This window comes from Balearica regulorum, chromosome 1, assembly GCF_011004875.1.
Source record: "Balearica regulorum gibbericeps isolate bBalReg1 chromosome 1, bBalReg1.pri, whole genome shotgun sequence".
Lineage (NCBI taxonomy): Eukaryota > Metazoa > Chordata > Aves > Gruiformes > Gruidae > Balearica > Balearica regulorum.
The window spans coordinates 117,658,078-117,672,552 of NC_046184.1; the positions used below are offsets into that span (position 1 = coordinate 117,658,078).

Consider the following 14,475-nt stretch of genomic DNA (forward strand, 5'->3'; position numbering starts at 1 on the left):
TCTGTATCTCAATATTGCAAATACTAGGGGTTTTTTTTTCTGTCATTGCTGTTCCGCAGTGCCTGCCACAGTTCTACGCAGTTTAAAATGATCTACGCAGTGCCACTCTAACCACATTAATGTTTCTGTTTTAGAGCCCAGTGAAAAAGGAAAATGTGGACATAACCTTGGAGACTAAGTCTGTGCTGCAGGAGGAGGATGAGACTCCATTCCCTCCCCTGAAGTCAGAAGACAGTGGCATTGGTCTAAGCGCTTCCTCTCCAGAGCTCTCTCAGCACTTGGGGGTGCCAGCTGTGACCCTTGAGAGAGATGATGTCTGGAAGAAAGGGGGGAGCATTCAGAAGACTTTGTATTGCATCCAAGAGCTGGTTGCCAAGTTCTCCAGTAAATACATTTTTGGGGTGCAATTTCAAGAAACAAGTAATGAAAGCATCTCAGCAATGAATCTGAGTGGAAAAGAGAAAAAAGAGAATGGCTACAGGTTACCTGAAAGTGCTAGCAAGAAAAAGAGCCCATGGGATGCAAAGCAAATCACTGTACCTCAGTTTAAACAAATGCTTTCAGACTTGTTCTCAGTTCGAGGGTCACCGTTCAAGAACAAGAGTTCTAATCCTCTTCCTTCTGACCGCAACTCTGGTAATAAAAAGGAAAAGGAGGAAGAGGAGTGGGACTTCGAACAAGTGATGCTTGTCCTGGGACCCCTTAGAGTTGACTGCAAGGAAGCTTTTGCTGCGGCTTGTCACCTTTTGTTGGATTGTACCACATTCCCAGTCTATCTGTCAGAGGAGGAGATGGAACAGTTGTATCTCTCTCTCTTTCAGGTTCCTGGTAAGAAAAGATTCCTTTACTGGGCAACTTCAGCATTTGAGGATGCAAATAGCAGTGTGAGCTTGGCTATTTGCAAGACAAGTGACCAGGGCCAGTAGTAATGCCTTTTGACAGGGCTGAAGACAAGCTGCATGCAAGTTAAAGACATACCCACATCAGTATGTGTTTTGTGTCTTGCAGTTGAGGGACGATTTTTACCAAGCTTTTTAAATCCACAGTCTTTTGAAAGCTTTCACTACAAATCTTGTAGCTGAAGGGATGAAAAGACCCTTTGACCTAGAGAGCCTTGTGGCATGGTTCAGAATTTTCAGGAAATCCGTCCCCCCCACCCCTTGCCATCCATGTGTGTGTGTCCGTCCTCACCCCTGAAAAAAGGATGTGTTAGAGGAGGATGGGTGTAGATGGAAAACTGGCGCTCTAAACAATAACAGAATCAAAACCAGCTCTTTCTCTAACCCTCAGAAGTCAAAGGAGTCCAATGTAAGCTAACATTTAAAAATAATCTTGTATAAGTGGAGGGCCTGTTTGTTCTGGTATTCAAATTCATTAGCTTTAGCAGGAGTAGTTATTGACCTGAAGGCTAGTTGACAATATATGTTTGTAGTGAATGGAGAGGTGGGAAACTTGGAAAATTGGGTTTTCTCCTCACCTCACTACAAATTTCTGCTGTCTTCCTCAGCAAAGGGATGATATGCCCACCATCTACATGGGTGAGCTGTCTGCCTGACGTGGACGCTTTTGCATATTTGCCGTGCCTTCCATGTGGTCAGCAATGTGGCTGAACTTAGAAGGCTTGTTTTCATAGTAGTGTTTCTTTGGAATATCATCCTAGGATTATAGAAGTTTATTTTCAAAATTCTTTTCAACTGCACACCCTGGAGAATACAGTAAGGTTTAAAGCCAAAAGGAGAGAACCTCTGATAATGAAGGTCTGGGTTGAATGTGATAAAGAAGTTTTCTGATGTGGAGAAGGAAGAGTGGTCATTTTGTTGTGGTAGTAAAGCAGTAAAAACATTTGGGTTTGAAGCCAGAGTTGTGAACTCATACTTCAGACTGTCTCCAGTCAAGTCTTAACAAAACTTTATCTGGTTATTCACTCAGGAGAGGCAAAGATGGCTTGACTTGATGTTAGCCATACCAGTTCCTTGTGTGCTTCATGGTTTCTGAAATGATATGCCTCATGGTACCCAAAAGAGCATCCTTGGATCACCAGACCTCTGTTGTTGTTTTTTTACAATGACAGCTGGAAAACAGCAGCTGTAAAAACTAGTTGTGAATAAACATAAACTGGAAAGCAGAAATCCACTAGTTACTGGGTTACTGGATTACTGAAGTCATGCAAGAGCTTTCTGCTGGGAGAAGTAGGGAAAAGAATGTAACTTGCTTTGAAGCAAGTCCCTTCTGAAGTACCAGATTTGATGATAACATGACAGTTGGATTTGGGCAGTCATTTTTGTTTCTTGGTCCTGTGAGCTTGATTGAAGAATTATTGAAAATATGTCCATAACCTTGAGATTATTCAAAAACTTTTTTCTCACTTATATTCTGAGGAGGTTGTGATGCCAGCTTCCCTCTGTGGCTGAAGTCCTTAATGACAATATGCTGTTGTGTGAATGACTGCTATGTTCAGAATGTGTCCATCTTCACACTGCTGGAGGTGATCAACCATTCCCAGTCACTGGCACTTGTGATAGAAGACAGAATGATGCGGTACAAAGTGTCTGGCCACAACCCCTTCTTTGGAAAGCTACAGATGGTTACCCTTCCTCCCATTGCTCCTGGAGTTCTAAAGATCATCTCAGATAAAACAGATTTCTACCAGGTGTCAATTTTCTTCTTCTTTTTTACTTCCCAACTACACTCTAAGGATGGGGTGGGAAAGCAAATGTTGTTGGCATGGATGTTTGCGGGAAGCATGTTTGTGTTGCAATGACACGTAGCAGTTTTTTGCTTCCACAGGCATTTAAAAGCCATTGCATTCTTCTTTGTGTGCTTCCCAACAGGATGTTCAGAAGTGGCAGGTTATTTTCAAATTGCTAGTTGTTTTTGTGCCCAAATTCTTGGGGGGCAGGTATAGTTGATTTCTGACTTAAAAGGTTTGGTTTCATTAGCTTGAAAGCTACACTTCAGAGAATTTTGATATCACTCTAAGTTTTCAGATAAGAGAAAATGTGAATAATAATGAGAACATCCTGTCCTCCTTGTTTTGACTATACATATTTCAAAGATGCTTTCCTTCTCCTGACCATTTATTGATAGTAGTGTTGGTATGAGGGTTGGTTCCAAGATTTTTTTCTTAATTATTGTTTCCAATGCCTGACACATGTACAGTCTGTTAAGTTTTGACCCAGAAAATAGAAGCAGAAATGCTTTTCTTAACTTCTGGTGCACGTACATTAGAACTACCTGTCCTACTAAGGTAGGAAAGTTGCATTCCTTTAGGTCTGAGTGTATGACCTGAATTCTTGCTCTTTGCTAAACTAAGACAATTTGGAAATCCTTTTTTGGTAATAGAGGGCATTTATGCAATGGAAAGCTTTTAAGTCAGGGAAGAAATGGCTGCTGTTATTATTATTATTATTGTTGTTATTATTATTATTTGTTGATATTTTCCCCTAGAGAGTAGCCTGTGTGCTCTGGAATCAGCTGAACAAAGAGACACGGGAGCATCATATTGCCTGTGTGGAACTGTTCTACAGGCTGCACTGCTTGGCACCATCAGCAAACATCTGTGAAGACATTATCTGTCATGCACTTTTGGATCGTGATAAAGTAAGTTCTGTATACACTGAAGCCCCTTCATCGCTGTAGAGTTGTTCCAGTGCTTCCCAGACTGCTTCCAGTTCCCTTCCACCACACGTCTTCATTCCCATGGTCCCTCTGTCTTCCAAGAGTCTGACAGATGCTGTCCGCGCCTTTACAATTCTCTGGGATTTATTTAGCATAGAACTACTACTAAACTTAATCCCTGTATACAAGCTCTATTAGTCAGTGCTGGAGCTTTTTTAGTTTCAGCCCAAATCATGTAGTATCTAAAAACTTGCAGTTTTTGTCAGTATTTCCAAACTGACCCAGCTACACCAATAACTCTAAAACCACTTTATTTTGTGTTGATTTTGTAAATTTTGAATTCTAACAACAGACTTTATTACCTTGTAATTGTATGTCAACATAATCTTGACCCTGTGTCCACCTTAGTATTTAGTTCTCATAATAAGTAAGTTGTGTTTTAAGGGAGCCAGTTATTAATTATTTTACTTGCCTAGTTTAATGACAGAACAGTTCTTTAATGACTTACAGTATAGTTGTTGGAAGTGCTTTGCACAATAAAACTTAAAACAGCCACCTTCAGTCTTAGGTGTTGTTTTCATATCTTTACTTTTGCAATTTTGAAACTTAAAAGTTTGGAATCTTTTAAAAGCTTTCAAACAAAATTACCAATAATAAACACTACATAATATACCAATGTCTTCCCATTTGTCATCCAACTTTTAAACTCCCTAAAGCCAAGGCAAGACTAAGATGTTTGTACACGAGAGTCCTGAAATACATTTTTGGTATATTGGCATGACTTTTTTTTGCTCCTACAACACTGTGGCTGTTAAGTTTTGTTTGTGCATTCATGGATACGTGGCATTTTGGTTTGGTCTACTGCAAAACAGAAAAATGCTCTAAGACTACCTGAGGAGGCTAGCAGTCATCTAAACAATGACTGTTGTTCTGCTGGAGGTTTAAAAATCACTAAAACTTTACTGGGCAATAAATGCTGCAAAATATATGTATCTGTCTTGTTTCCTTGCAAAGGGGACAAGGCTGGAAGCACTCTTCAGATTCTCTGTGATGTGGCATCTGACCAGAGAGATCCAAGGCAGCAGAGTGACTTCTCACAATCGGTCCTTTGATAGGTATTTTCCACTTCCACTGGTTTAGAGTTACATTTATATATTTAACTATATTGTGCTTTGTTCTGTTCTTTTTTTTCTGAGGTGGGAAAAAGTTCTCTGTAGTGAGAACAAAAAATGAGCAAAAGGAAGATCTACAACTTTCTTGCACGATTACCTTTGCAAAGCACTCTGTGTGCATGGCGTGCTTTCTGGTGTGAAGGAAGTTTCTGTAAAAATAGAAAGAGCTTCATATATGAAGAGTAGCTTGCAGACAAGTTTCTGCATAGCAGACTTTTTTTTTAATCTTGGAGTGGGTTAGATTTTTTTTTTCCGAAAGAAAATAGAACCAGCTACTTGTGAAAAAAAATTAAAAAATTTAGGTTTACTTCCTATTTATGAGATCGTAACCTTTGTATAAAATGAGATAAAACCATTAAGTCTTTCTAAATAAATATGTGAAATAACTTTAAAGTACACTGCTCTTCTAGAGTGTGAGTATCTGTATGGCCTTGCTTCTACAAATGCATGTGTACTTGACCTCAACTCAGGAAAATGTGCATGATCAAGCTATTGTTAGCAGACATGAGCCACTGGGGTGCTTACTTGAACATGCACTGTGTCTGTTCCCTGCCACTATTTTGTTGTTTGCATTAACTTTTTTAGGCATTTCAATTGTACTTCTTCGTTCTGATTTCTCCACTCAGGTCTCTGTTTGTGGTACTGGACAGTCTCAATTGTTCAGATGGCGCAATTGGTGCTGCAGCACAGGGCTGGCTGATCCGTGCTCTTTCACTTAATGATGTTGCACGGATTCTTGAACCAGTCCTGCTGCTGCTGCTTCATCCAAAGACACAGCGCACGTCCATCCACTACATCAAACAGAAAAATTCAGCAGGTAAAACTGTGCTTGGACTGAAACTGTAAGTGCTAACATAGCATTGCATACTCCTGAACACCTACTGAAGGTAGTCTTTGAAGTGCCACGGCATCATAGTACCCTGAGTTGTCTTTTATGAGTTCCATAGATTCCTCTTCATCCAAGTACCTCGAGTGATGCCTAAAACAGAGTTCAGGAGTAAGTCATGCTAGTTGAAGGCCTAATGATCATTTCTATTACGGTGGCTGCACCTACACTGTTGGTTTGGATTGCTCCCTGCTTTGCTCTGGGATCTTGTCCCACACTTCTCATTGCCATTCCCAGACGATCTACACTGCATGTGTGTGCACTGTTCACAGGATCCCTTCTCGAGCAAAACTAGGTCTGCAACCAAATGAAATCCAGGAGCAGTTTGGTGACTATGTCAGTCCAGGAACTGTTCCAGCAGGCAGGATGGACAGGCAAATCTCACTCTCTCCACCCAGTCTTGCCCCAGCACACCATGCACCCTCATACCACGTTTCTTTATTCAGAATACTTTTTGTTAATGATTCCCTCAGCATCATGTTAAAATAATGAAGCAGGTTGTGAGGAACATCTTAGTGTTTAGGGCACACCACACACAAAAAAAATCCCCACCCTAATTCTACTAACTTCTAAAAATTAAAATGTCTTTGTCCAAAGATCCATCTTGATTCAAGAGGACAGCTGAGCCCTTGAGGCATATGTCTTGAGGTATCCCAGAGCTAGGACATAGAAGCAAAGAGAGATGTTTGGAATTGAAGATGACCCCTAGCCACCCACATTTAGGAATGTGGCAGGGTGTCTTTACCTTGACAGGCTAAATTTGACAGCTGGAAGATGTCCCTTTTAAGACCTGTAATGAGAACCACTGTGAACCATGTACAATCTGTATGTCAAATGTAGAACAGACAAGTGTGACAAAGACCTGTGGGGAGCAGCTGAGGAAGACTGAAACAGGTATGGAGCCAGGGTTCGCTCCAAGTGCAGAGTCCTGTGAAGGCTGGGAAGTCTGTTCAGGTTTGGGATTGCTGGGAGTGGTATGGATATGAGACACTCTGCACTATTTGGCCCAAGTAGCCAAGGTGGTTTCCTGGAGCAGAGCAGGAAAACACTGGAGAAGTGTCGAGTAGTTTTGTGTAAAGAAACTTCCGTGTCACCCGTCTGTCTCATTACTGTTAACCTAGCTGTTGGCTTGCCTAATTGTTTTTCTGTCTTGATTGGCACATAGTTAGGTAGCATCCAAAGAGACATGTTAATTAGATGCTATACAGACACAGAGCTAATATATTGCTTCTTTGTTCCACAACATGTAATCAAGGAAAACATCATTAGCTCATAAACTGAAAAAAAAAACCAAAACCAACCACCACAGAATTCCTCTGTTGCAATCCTTCCCATTTTCCTCCTGATCTCAGCAAACGTTTTATGCTCAGGAAGCATAAATAAAAGTTGTCACATCTAGGGAGTCATAGCATAAGAGAAACAGCATGTGCGTTATGTTTTGACCCTATTCTCTTGAGCTTACAGTAGGTTAGGACTGCTCTACCACTTCAAAAAAAAAAAGATAATTCTTGCCTTAACCCAGTTTTTTGTTTAGCTCCACTTGTTACAATTAATAATAGACTAGAGCAGAGTAGCTTTTTAACCTTTTTTCCTCTTATAATGATTTATTCAATATAAAGCATATTGTGTGAAATACACAATTATATGCTCTTTTTGAAAAGAAAAAAAAATAATTTTTTTTTCAGAAGATATACGCGATTGGCTTTGCAAGAAAAAGGCCTCTTTGAAAGAGTCTGGCATCTCTGAGAGCAATTTTGAGGAAAACCTCCCGTTCAGCCAGTTTACTACCGTGGACAGAGAAGCAATTTGGGCAGAAGTGGAAAAAGATCCAGAGAAGGCAGAGTTAAAAACTGAACAGTCTGAAAACGATGGCTTTTGTAATCCAGTAACTTCACGTGAAGCAGATGGTGACCAAGACAACAGTGAGCACACAGAATCAGCAGACACCAGCACAGGCCATGACAGTGAAAATACGTCCTCTTTTTCTCCTTCTCTGGACCTGCAAGAAATAAGCAATGAGGACAATGACAGTGGTGCAACTGATGGCAAAGAGACCACAAACCATGTGACTTCTCTCAATGCATTCCTTCCTGAAAGCTCCAAATCCAATGTAGCGCTAAACCTTGTGCGTGCTGACTCTGAGAGGACTCAAGCATCAGAGTCTCTGTCAAGCGATGAAGAGGTGGACTTGGAGCTCCAGGAAATTACCCATTCTAGGTTGCTCAAGCAGCAGAAGGAAAAACAGGAGATGATTGAGGCTCTGTTCAAACACATGCTGTTATATTTGCAGCCTTATGATTCTAAGAGGGTATTGTATGCTTTTTCTGTTCTGGAGGCAGTGCTTAAAACAAACCCTAAAGAATTTATTGAAGCTGTAGCTAGTACAAGTATGGATACCAGCTCCACAGCACATTTAAATCTTATTTACAATCTCTTAGCTCGCCATCAGGAGGCTCTTGTAGGGCAGAGTTTTTATGGCAAGCTTCAGACTCAGTCCCCAACCATGTGTCCCCATTCTCTTCTAATAGAATTGCTCACTTACCTCTGTCTCAGTTTTCTGCGCTCATATTATCCATGCTACTTGAAGGTCACACACAGAGATGTGCTTGGCAACAGAGATGTTCAGGTAAAAAGCGTGGAAGTCCTGATTAGAATGATGACCCAGCTAGCTACCATGGCTAAGGCAGCAGAGAATAAGAACGTGGAGTTCATACGCAGTTTGCTAGGAAGATGCAAAATTCAGGAGTTTGTTCTTCTTTCTTTGTCTGCGTCTATGTATACAAGTCAGAAACGGTATGAACTGCTTATGGCAGGTGGGGTTAATAATGTTCCTGAAGAAGAACTCTTTGAAGAGAGCCTAATCAATTTTGGGCATGATCAGATATGGAGCGAACACCCACTCCAGATTGAGTTGCTGAAGCTCTTGCAGGTATTGATTGTCTTGGAGCACCATCTTGGACAGACTCATGAGGAGCAGGAGAATCAGCCAGACCTCTCTAAGGAATGGCAGCAGGCTCTTAATTTCCAGCAGGCTATTGGTGCAATGCAATATGTCTATCCACACCCAATAACTTCACAGGGATTATTCGTCTCTGCCGTGGTTAGAGGTTTGCAACCAGAGTATGGCTATGGGATGCATCCCACTTGGGTAGGCTTAGTCACATGTTCCCTGCCCTATTTTGGGAAGTCTTTAGGCTGGACTGTGGCACCGTTTGTTGTACAGATATGTAAAAACCTGGATGAGCTTGTCAAACAGTATGAAAATGAAGCTGTGAAGACATCTGCAAAAACATCTGCAAGGTAAGAGTCTGCAGTGTGGGATTTGTTATGCTGAAAAGTTCCCCTTACTACAGAGTAGTGCATAGTAACTTACTGGTTTAGTGTTGTAGCTCCCAGAGTTTGATCCTCAAACCCTGCTGCACATGCAGCCATGTGTCCCCTGAGCCCAGGTGAGGTGGAGGCAGTATCATTGCAGCAGGGCTCCGTGAGGTTGGAGGAAGAGAGGAAAAGGGACCAGCAGCATGAATGACCAGCAGCTGGGATACTCCATGTCCCCCTCTGCCTGCCATCCAAGTAAAAAAGCAGTTCCCAGTTTTGACGTGACTGAGGATTTTGGAGAACTAATTGAAGAGAGACACCCTGGAGAAGAAAAATGCAGTGAGCTTGTTCAGAGCAGGCAGTAAGTGAAAGGAGTAGGGGAAAAATAACTGAACACTAGAAATTTATGGTCAGGTGGGGAATAATATTCTAAAAGATCTAGACAAGGAAACGGGGTTGTCCAAGCATAATTTCTGCTGGAACTTTTAGTCAAGGATAAACTACATGGCCTGTTAAGCTTTTTTTTTGGTTTTTTTTTTTATTCCCACCCCCAAAGCTTTACTTCTAAAAGAGAAAATGTTACGCCTGATTACCCACTAACCCTTTTGGAAGGTCTGACAACGATTGGTCACTTCTGCCTTCTGGATCACCCTAATCAGACTAAAAAGGTAAATGTTTAATGCCTACCACTCACTCAATGTCTCAGCATCAGTTCATCAAAGTATGCATCCTTTTTTCATTCCGAGGTGAATATAAGTAGTAAAGCAGTGCTTGTATGAGAAGATAACTTTAAAGAAGCCTCATAGCACACCAAAAGCAGTGAATTAAGTAAAAGTGTGAGGGAGGGGGAGTGAACTTGATTTTTTTATTTGAAGACAGGAAAGTTAATATTAAGCAGATGTTCATGGTGATCTTAGTCAAACAAATATTAGTCCTGTGTAGCTTGTCTACAGTTGCTCTGTCGTTAACGAGGTCTTCTATTTCTCTTGAGTTGATAACATGCTCATGTGTTCTCTACAATTTTTATTCCTGTAACGTTTGTCAGAAGAAGATGTTATCCTAGTAATTTCCTAGATAAATCAATTCTCGCTGTGCCAAAATAGTGAACAGCAAATTGAGTAGACTCTAATAGCAGCAGTATATTTCAGAAATAGAATGGTGGAATTATTTTTAAAGTAGTTATTACAAAAGTTGACTATAATTCTCCTAATTATAGAATAAGAACAGTCATTCTGTGGTGCATAATATAATATATTTTAATATCAATATTTTGGGGTTTTTTTAGTCATCATGTTTAGCTGAACCTACAAACCTGAGAAACGCTAGGAATGCCATTTTGGAAGAATTGCCTCGCATTATTAATACCATGTCTCTTCTTTGGAGTGTTATAAAAAGGGAAGACTCTCAGAAAAGACCACCTGACTTCTTTGGAACAACCAAAGGCTCCTCTTCGGTCTACTTTAAAGCAACCAAAGTAGGAGTTCATTTAAACTGCTGTGTATCTCATCATCCCTATCATCCCCTCCCTCACCAGTGCATTTTACGTAGAGTTCATAGGAATAATTTTGCCATTGGGCCACATGAATGATATTGGGCCACGAAGAATTTTTTAAGAACTCTCATGAGCTACAGATTTGCACAGTACCGACCTACAGAATTAGATTTTTCCCTGTTCTTTTTGCCCATCTGCACCTTTACCTGATCTGTTTAATGTTTTGCTTTTTCTGTGAGCTTCTATTAATAGCTGCTGTAGAGCCAACCACCTCTGAATTGTCTGCACCTTCCGCAGGCCGTGGAACATACACCTGAAGGAATAAAAATACTAGGCTTTTCCCTTCTTCTGTGGATATTGGTAAATCATAGTAGTGAAAATATCTGTAGGAGAAGAGAGAATATAACGTAAAAAGTTATTTTTTCTATTTTGCAATCTGTTTTCCAACAAATGTGCCTTCCATCTGTAAGAAGGATACACTAACTCATAAATAGTCAAAACTAGCCTGACTGCCAAGTACATAAAGAGATTCTTTTGTTGTTGTGTATTTTCTGATAGTCTTGGGAAAAGGAAGAATGTTTTACAGACTATGAGATAGCCTTTGTCTTACAAAGTTTAGCACTGTTATTTTTTTCCCTTCTATAGACATTAAGAACTAAAATACTGGACTTCATGAATCCATTGACAGCACAACTTGGAATCCAGCTGATGGCAGCAATTGCAGCAGTGTGGAATAGCAAGAAACCTCATAGGAATCAAAGTAAAATCAAGGTGAAACTAAAGAAAGGCACCCTTAGTTTTCCAGTGTAAAGGCAAATGTTACATTTATATGATTGGTTTGAAACTATGGGCTTGTCTATAGATTCTTTGGAGTTTTTTACATGTGACAACGCAAGCCACTGAAAAATCTGAAACGCTCTTATTTATACATAATTCCACAAAGCATCAGGACTACGATTAAACATAAATAAGCAGTCAAATAAAAAGGACAATGTGGCAGTTTAAGTCTGATAGTAGTAGCCATTTTTTTTGTTCAATACTGGATTGTAATCTTAGGGTTGCAACTTGCCAATTATATTTTAAAGACCTTGAATCAGTTCCATTTCCAGAAAAAGGTTAGAGTTGTAGTATTCTCTGGAACAAAACATTTATTTGGAGTAGAACACCTCTTTCTTTTCTGCTTTCATTTGAACATAATGAAGTTGTTTCCATGAAGGCATTGGGAGAAGATCTGTATGTAGCAAATTGTTGCATGCTTGATCTAACTTGTCTAATTTAAGTTTTGTATAAATATTGATGTTTGAGTAGTCACACAAAAAGCTGTTTTTTCAACTTCATGTTTTGCATGGTACAGTGATCTGAGGGTTGTGGTTTTCGTTTTGTCAGATTCTTCCAGTGGCTACTGCATCTCAGCTTATTCTTGTGGACTTAATATGTGCACTTAACACATTGAAAATCGACACTATATTACATCTAGTGAAAGAGGTAGTCAAGAAACCATCACAAATCAAGGGTGAAGAGGTAATCATGAAGATAATTCCATTTTCTTAATATATTCTCCTCTGGATCTATTCCAATGTGTCTTCTAAATATTGTTAGAAGGGAAGTTTAGGGTTGTTTTTTTTTAAATGTATGGTTCCCTTTTGCTCCTGAATAAGTTATGTTTTCCAGAATGTAGGTTTCTGTGTCTTGATCTGTCAATGTAAGAGATTCTTCAGAATATTTTGCTAGAGAAGTTGCTGATAATGAAAAGGTGTGGGGTCCTCCAGTACCAAAGGTGCTGACAATATTCATAAAGCTGCTGCAGATATTCAACTCAGTGACGTGGGTTTTTTTCTACCCTTATCTGAAAAGTTAGAAATACTTCCCATTGAGTCTGCTATCTTCCAATTGGCTTTTGAGGAAAAGAGTTTTGCCAGTATGCACACTACTGTAGGAGCTCCTACGGGTCTGAATAAACTGTAGCAGATATTCCAAAGTAATGTGACTGCTTCTGAGCTAGGATCCTCTATTAAGCTCTGAATTCCCACATACTGCTGTGTAGATAGTTTTATCATAGTTGGTCACCTGTTGGAGTACCAATGGCTTTTAAGAAGGGTGTATTAATCATTGCACAGAAGTATTTAAGAGCTTGGACCTTCTTTTTTTTTCTGATGGCAAATAATTGCGGGTTTGCTTTTATTTTTCAGAAATCTTCTCTTGTAGATATTCCAGTGCTGCAGTTCAGTTATGCTTTCATTCAAAGGTAATCCAGTCATTATAAAAGAGAATTTTCAGTTTGACTCCAGTTAGGATAACAGCCAGCATCATTATTTCTGCTTTACTTTGATCTTCATGTCACAATGTCACAGAACACCTTTATGTAGGAAATGGTTATTGCCGCTTCATTGTTAAGTAACAGGTAGAAACAAAATAACTGGGCCATGACATTATGTTCCATTGATCTGTTGATAACACCAGTCTGAAAGCCTCACTTCGTACTAATAGAGCAACATACTTCAGGCATCTCATTAGCAAGATACTTGTGTAATTTCTTATGATCTTTCTCTTTATCTCTTCTATGTTGCCAGATGAGTGGATAGGGAGCTTCTAAATTCAACAAAACTGCTATGGCTGCAGTCTGGGCTGGACATGTAGTGGATCAGGCAGTTGATTGGAAGTCCTCCTTTTAATCAAAACTGTTCTTCACATACTTGGCTTTTCTTATATGGAAGCCTTGGGATATATCAGACTGTACAATATGCTGTATGCAATAAGCTATGGAGATAAAGTAAGCTGGCATGCAATGGAGCGGTTAGCTAAACTTTATTCCTTTTCTTCCCCCTGAAGACCCAGCCCTCTTGCAGTGCTGGCTGGCATACTGCATGTGCTGCTAGCATTTACTGATGTCTGCATATTGCCTGTGTTGCTGGGTATTTATACCATGTTATTGGATCAGTTGGGAAGGGGCAGGATCTAAGGGACTGATCTTGATGAAAGCTTTTAGGCCATCAAGGTAGACCATGTATGTTGTTCTTTTTTTTCCTTAACTCTAACTTCAGACTTGGGTGTGTTTTAGTATTGTTGGTTGGTTTTTTTTTTTGGCAGACTGCCTGTCTCAGCCTTGCAGGAGAACTTCCAGTCCTTATTAGGACTTCTCAAAGAGTCTGTGCAGTTGAACTTGGCTCCTCCTGGACACTTTCTTCTTCTCAGGTACTGCGTAAGAGAGAAGAAGGTTTATAGATGCATTGAGTAGACCTGTCCAGTTACTAACTCAGAGTGAATTGATTTTCCCACAGTACTCTGAATGACTTTGTGACTAGGACACCTACTCTAGAAAACAAAAAAGACCAAAAAGACTTGCAGGTACCGCGTATGCATGTATACCTTTTAGTTCATAAATCTGGCACTGTACATCTAAGTAAAAGTGGAGATGGCCTGATCTGTACTTTGCATCTGAATTCACCTGTGCTTTTAGAATGTGTGAATGTGCATCCACACAATTTGGCTTAGGCTTGGTAAATATGGAAGACTCAAATATGAGAGACATGATGCACAGAAAGTTGCTAACAAAATTTTGTCAAAAATGCGTGAAATTGCAGTGGTAACTATAGACTTTTCAAAGCTGTTTTTCTTGAGTAATTTTATGATTTTTCTCAGAATTTAAATCATAACATAAGTGTGATATCATGAGTTCATGTCATATATGTAAGTATTGAAATCTCAAAACTCTCTAGGAAAATTAGTAGCGTAATTATCCTTGAAGCTCATAGCTATGTTTGGCAATGTAAATGACCATCAGCTCGCCTTTTTTGTAAAGAAGGGGTTGAGTAGAGCAGGATTCTCTTCCTATCCTGGTTGTGATTTCAGCAGAACAGTTTAAGCACTACCTATGTGAGTGCAGTTTTGGCTCTGAGCCAACATACTGCCACATTTGAGGTGAGACAGTGTTATAGTTATAGTACTTTTGTGTACCAACAGAGAAAGTGAGTCTCCACTTCTGCTTCAGA

The 14,475-nt window shown here is 39.9% G+C and overlaps 1 protein-coding gene across 6 annotated transcripts in view; it reads left to right on the plus strand.

The window, feature by feature from the left end:
• DOP1B (DOP1 leucine zipper like protein B) overlaps window positions 1-14,475 on the plus strand; it is a 48,613-nt gene that overhangs the window by 24,911 nt on the left and 9,227 nt on the right. For 2 of the 6 annotated variants that reach the window (XM_075771617.1, XM_075771648.1), the window contains 13 exons: window positions 135-828; window positions 2,379-2,650; window positions 3,448-3,600; window positions 4,633-4,733; window positions 5,417-5,607; window positions 7,362-8,976; window positions 9,551-9,662; window positions 10,280-10,468; window positions 11,132-11,257; window positions 11,873-12,007; window positions 12,676-12,731; window positions 13,574-13,678; window positions 13,765-13,831. In XM_075771617.1, coding sequence (XP_075627732.1) covers window positions 135-828; window positions 2,379-2,650; window positions 3,448-3,600; window positions 4,633-4,733; window positions 5,417-5,607; window positions 7,362-8,976; window positions 9,551-9,662; window positions 10,280-10,468; window positions 11,132-11,257; window positions 11,873-12,007; window positions 12,676-12,731; window positions 13,574-13,678; window positions 13,765-13,831 — 3,816 coding nt within the window. The remainder of the gene's footprint in view (window positions 1-134; window positions 829-2,378; window positions 2,651-3,447; window positions 3,601-4,632; window positions 4,734-5,416; window positions 5,608-7,361; window positions 8,977-9,550; window positions 9,663-10,279; window positions 10,469-11,131; window positions 11,258-11,872; window positions 12,008-12,675; window positions 12,732-13,573; window positions 13,679-13,764; window positions 13,832-14,475) is intronic. The other 4 variants (XM_075771625.1, XM_075771657.1, XM_075771635.1 and 1 more) reach the window with 3 other exon arrangements.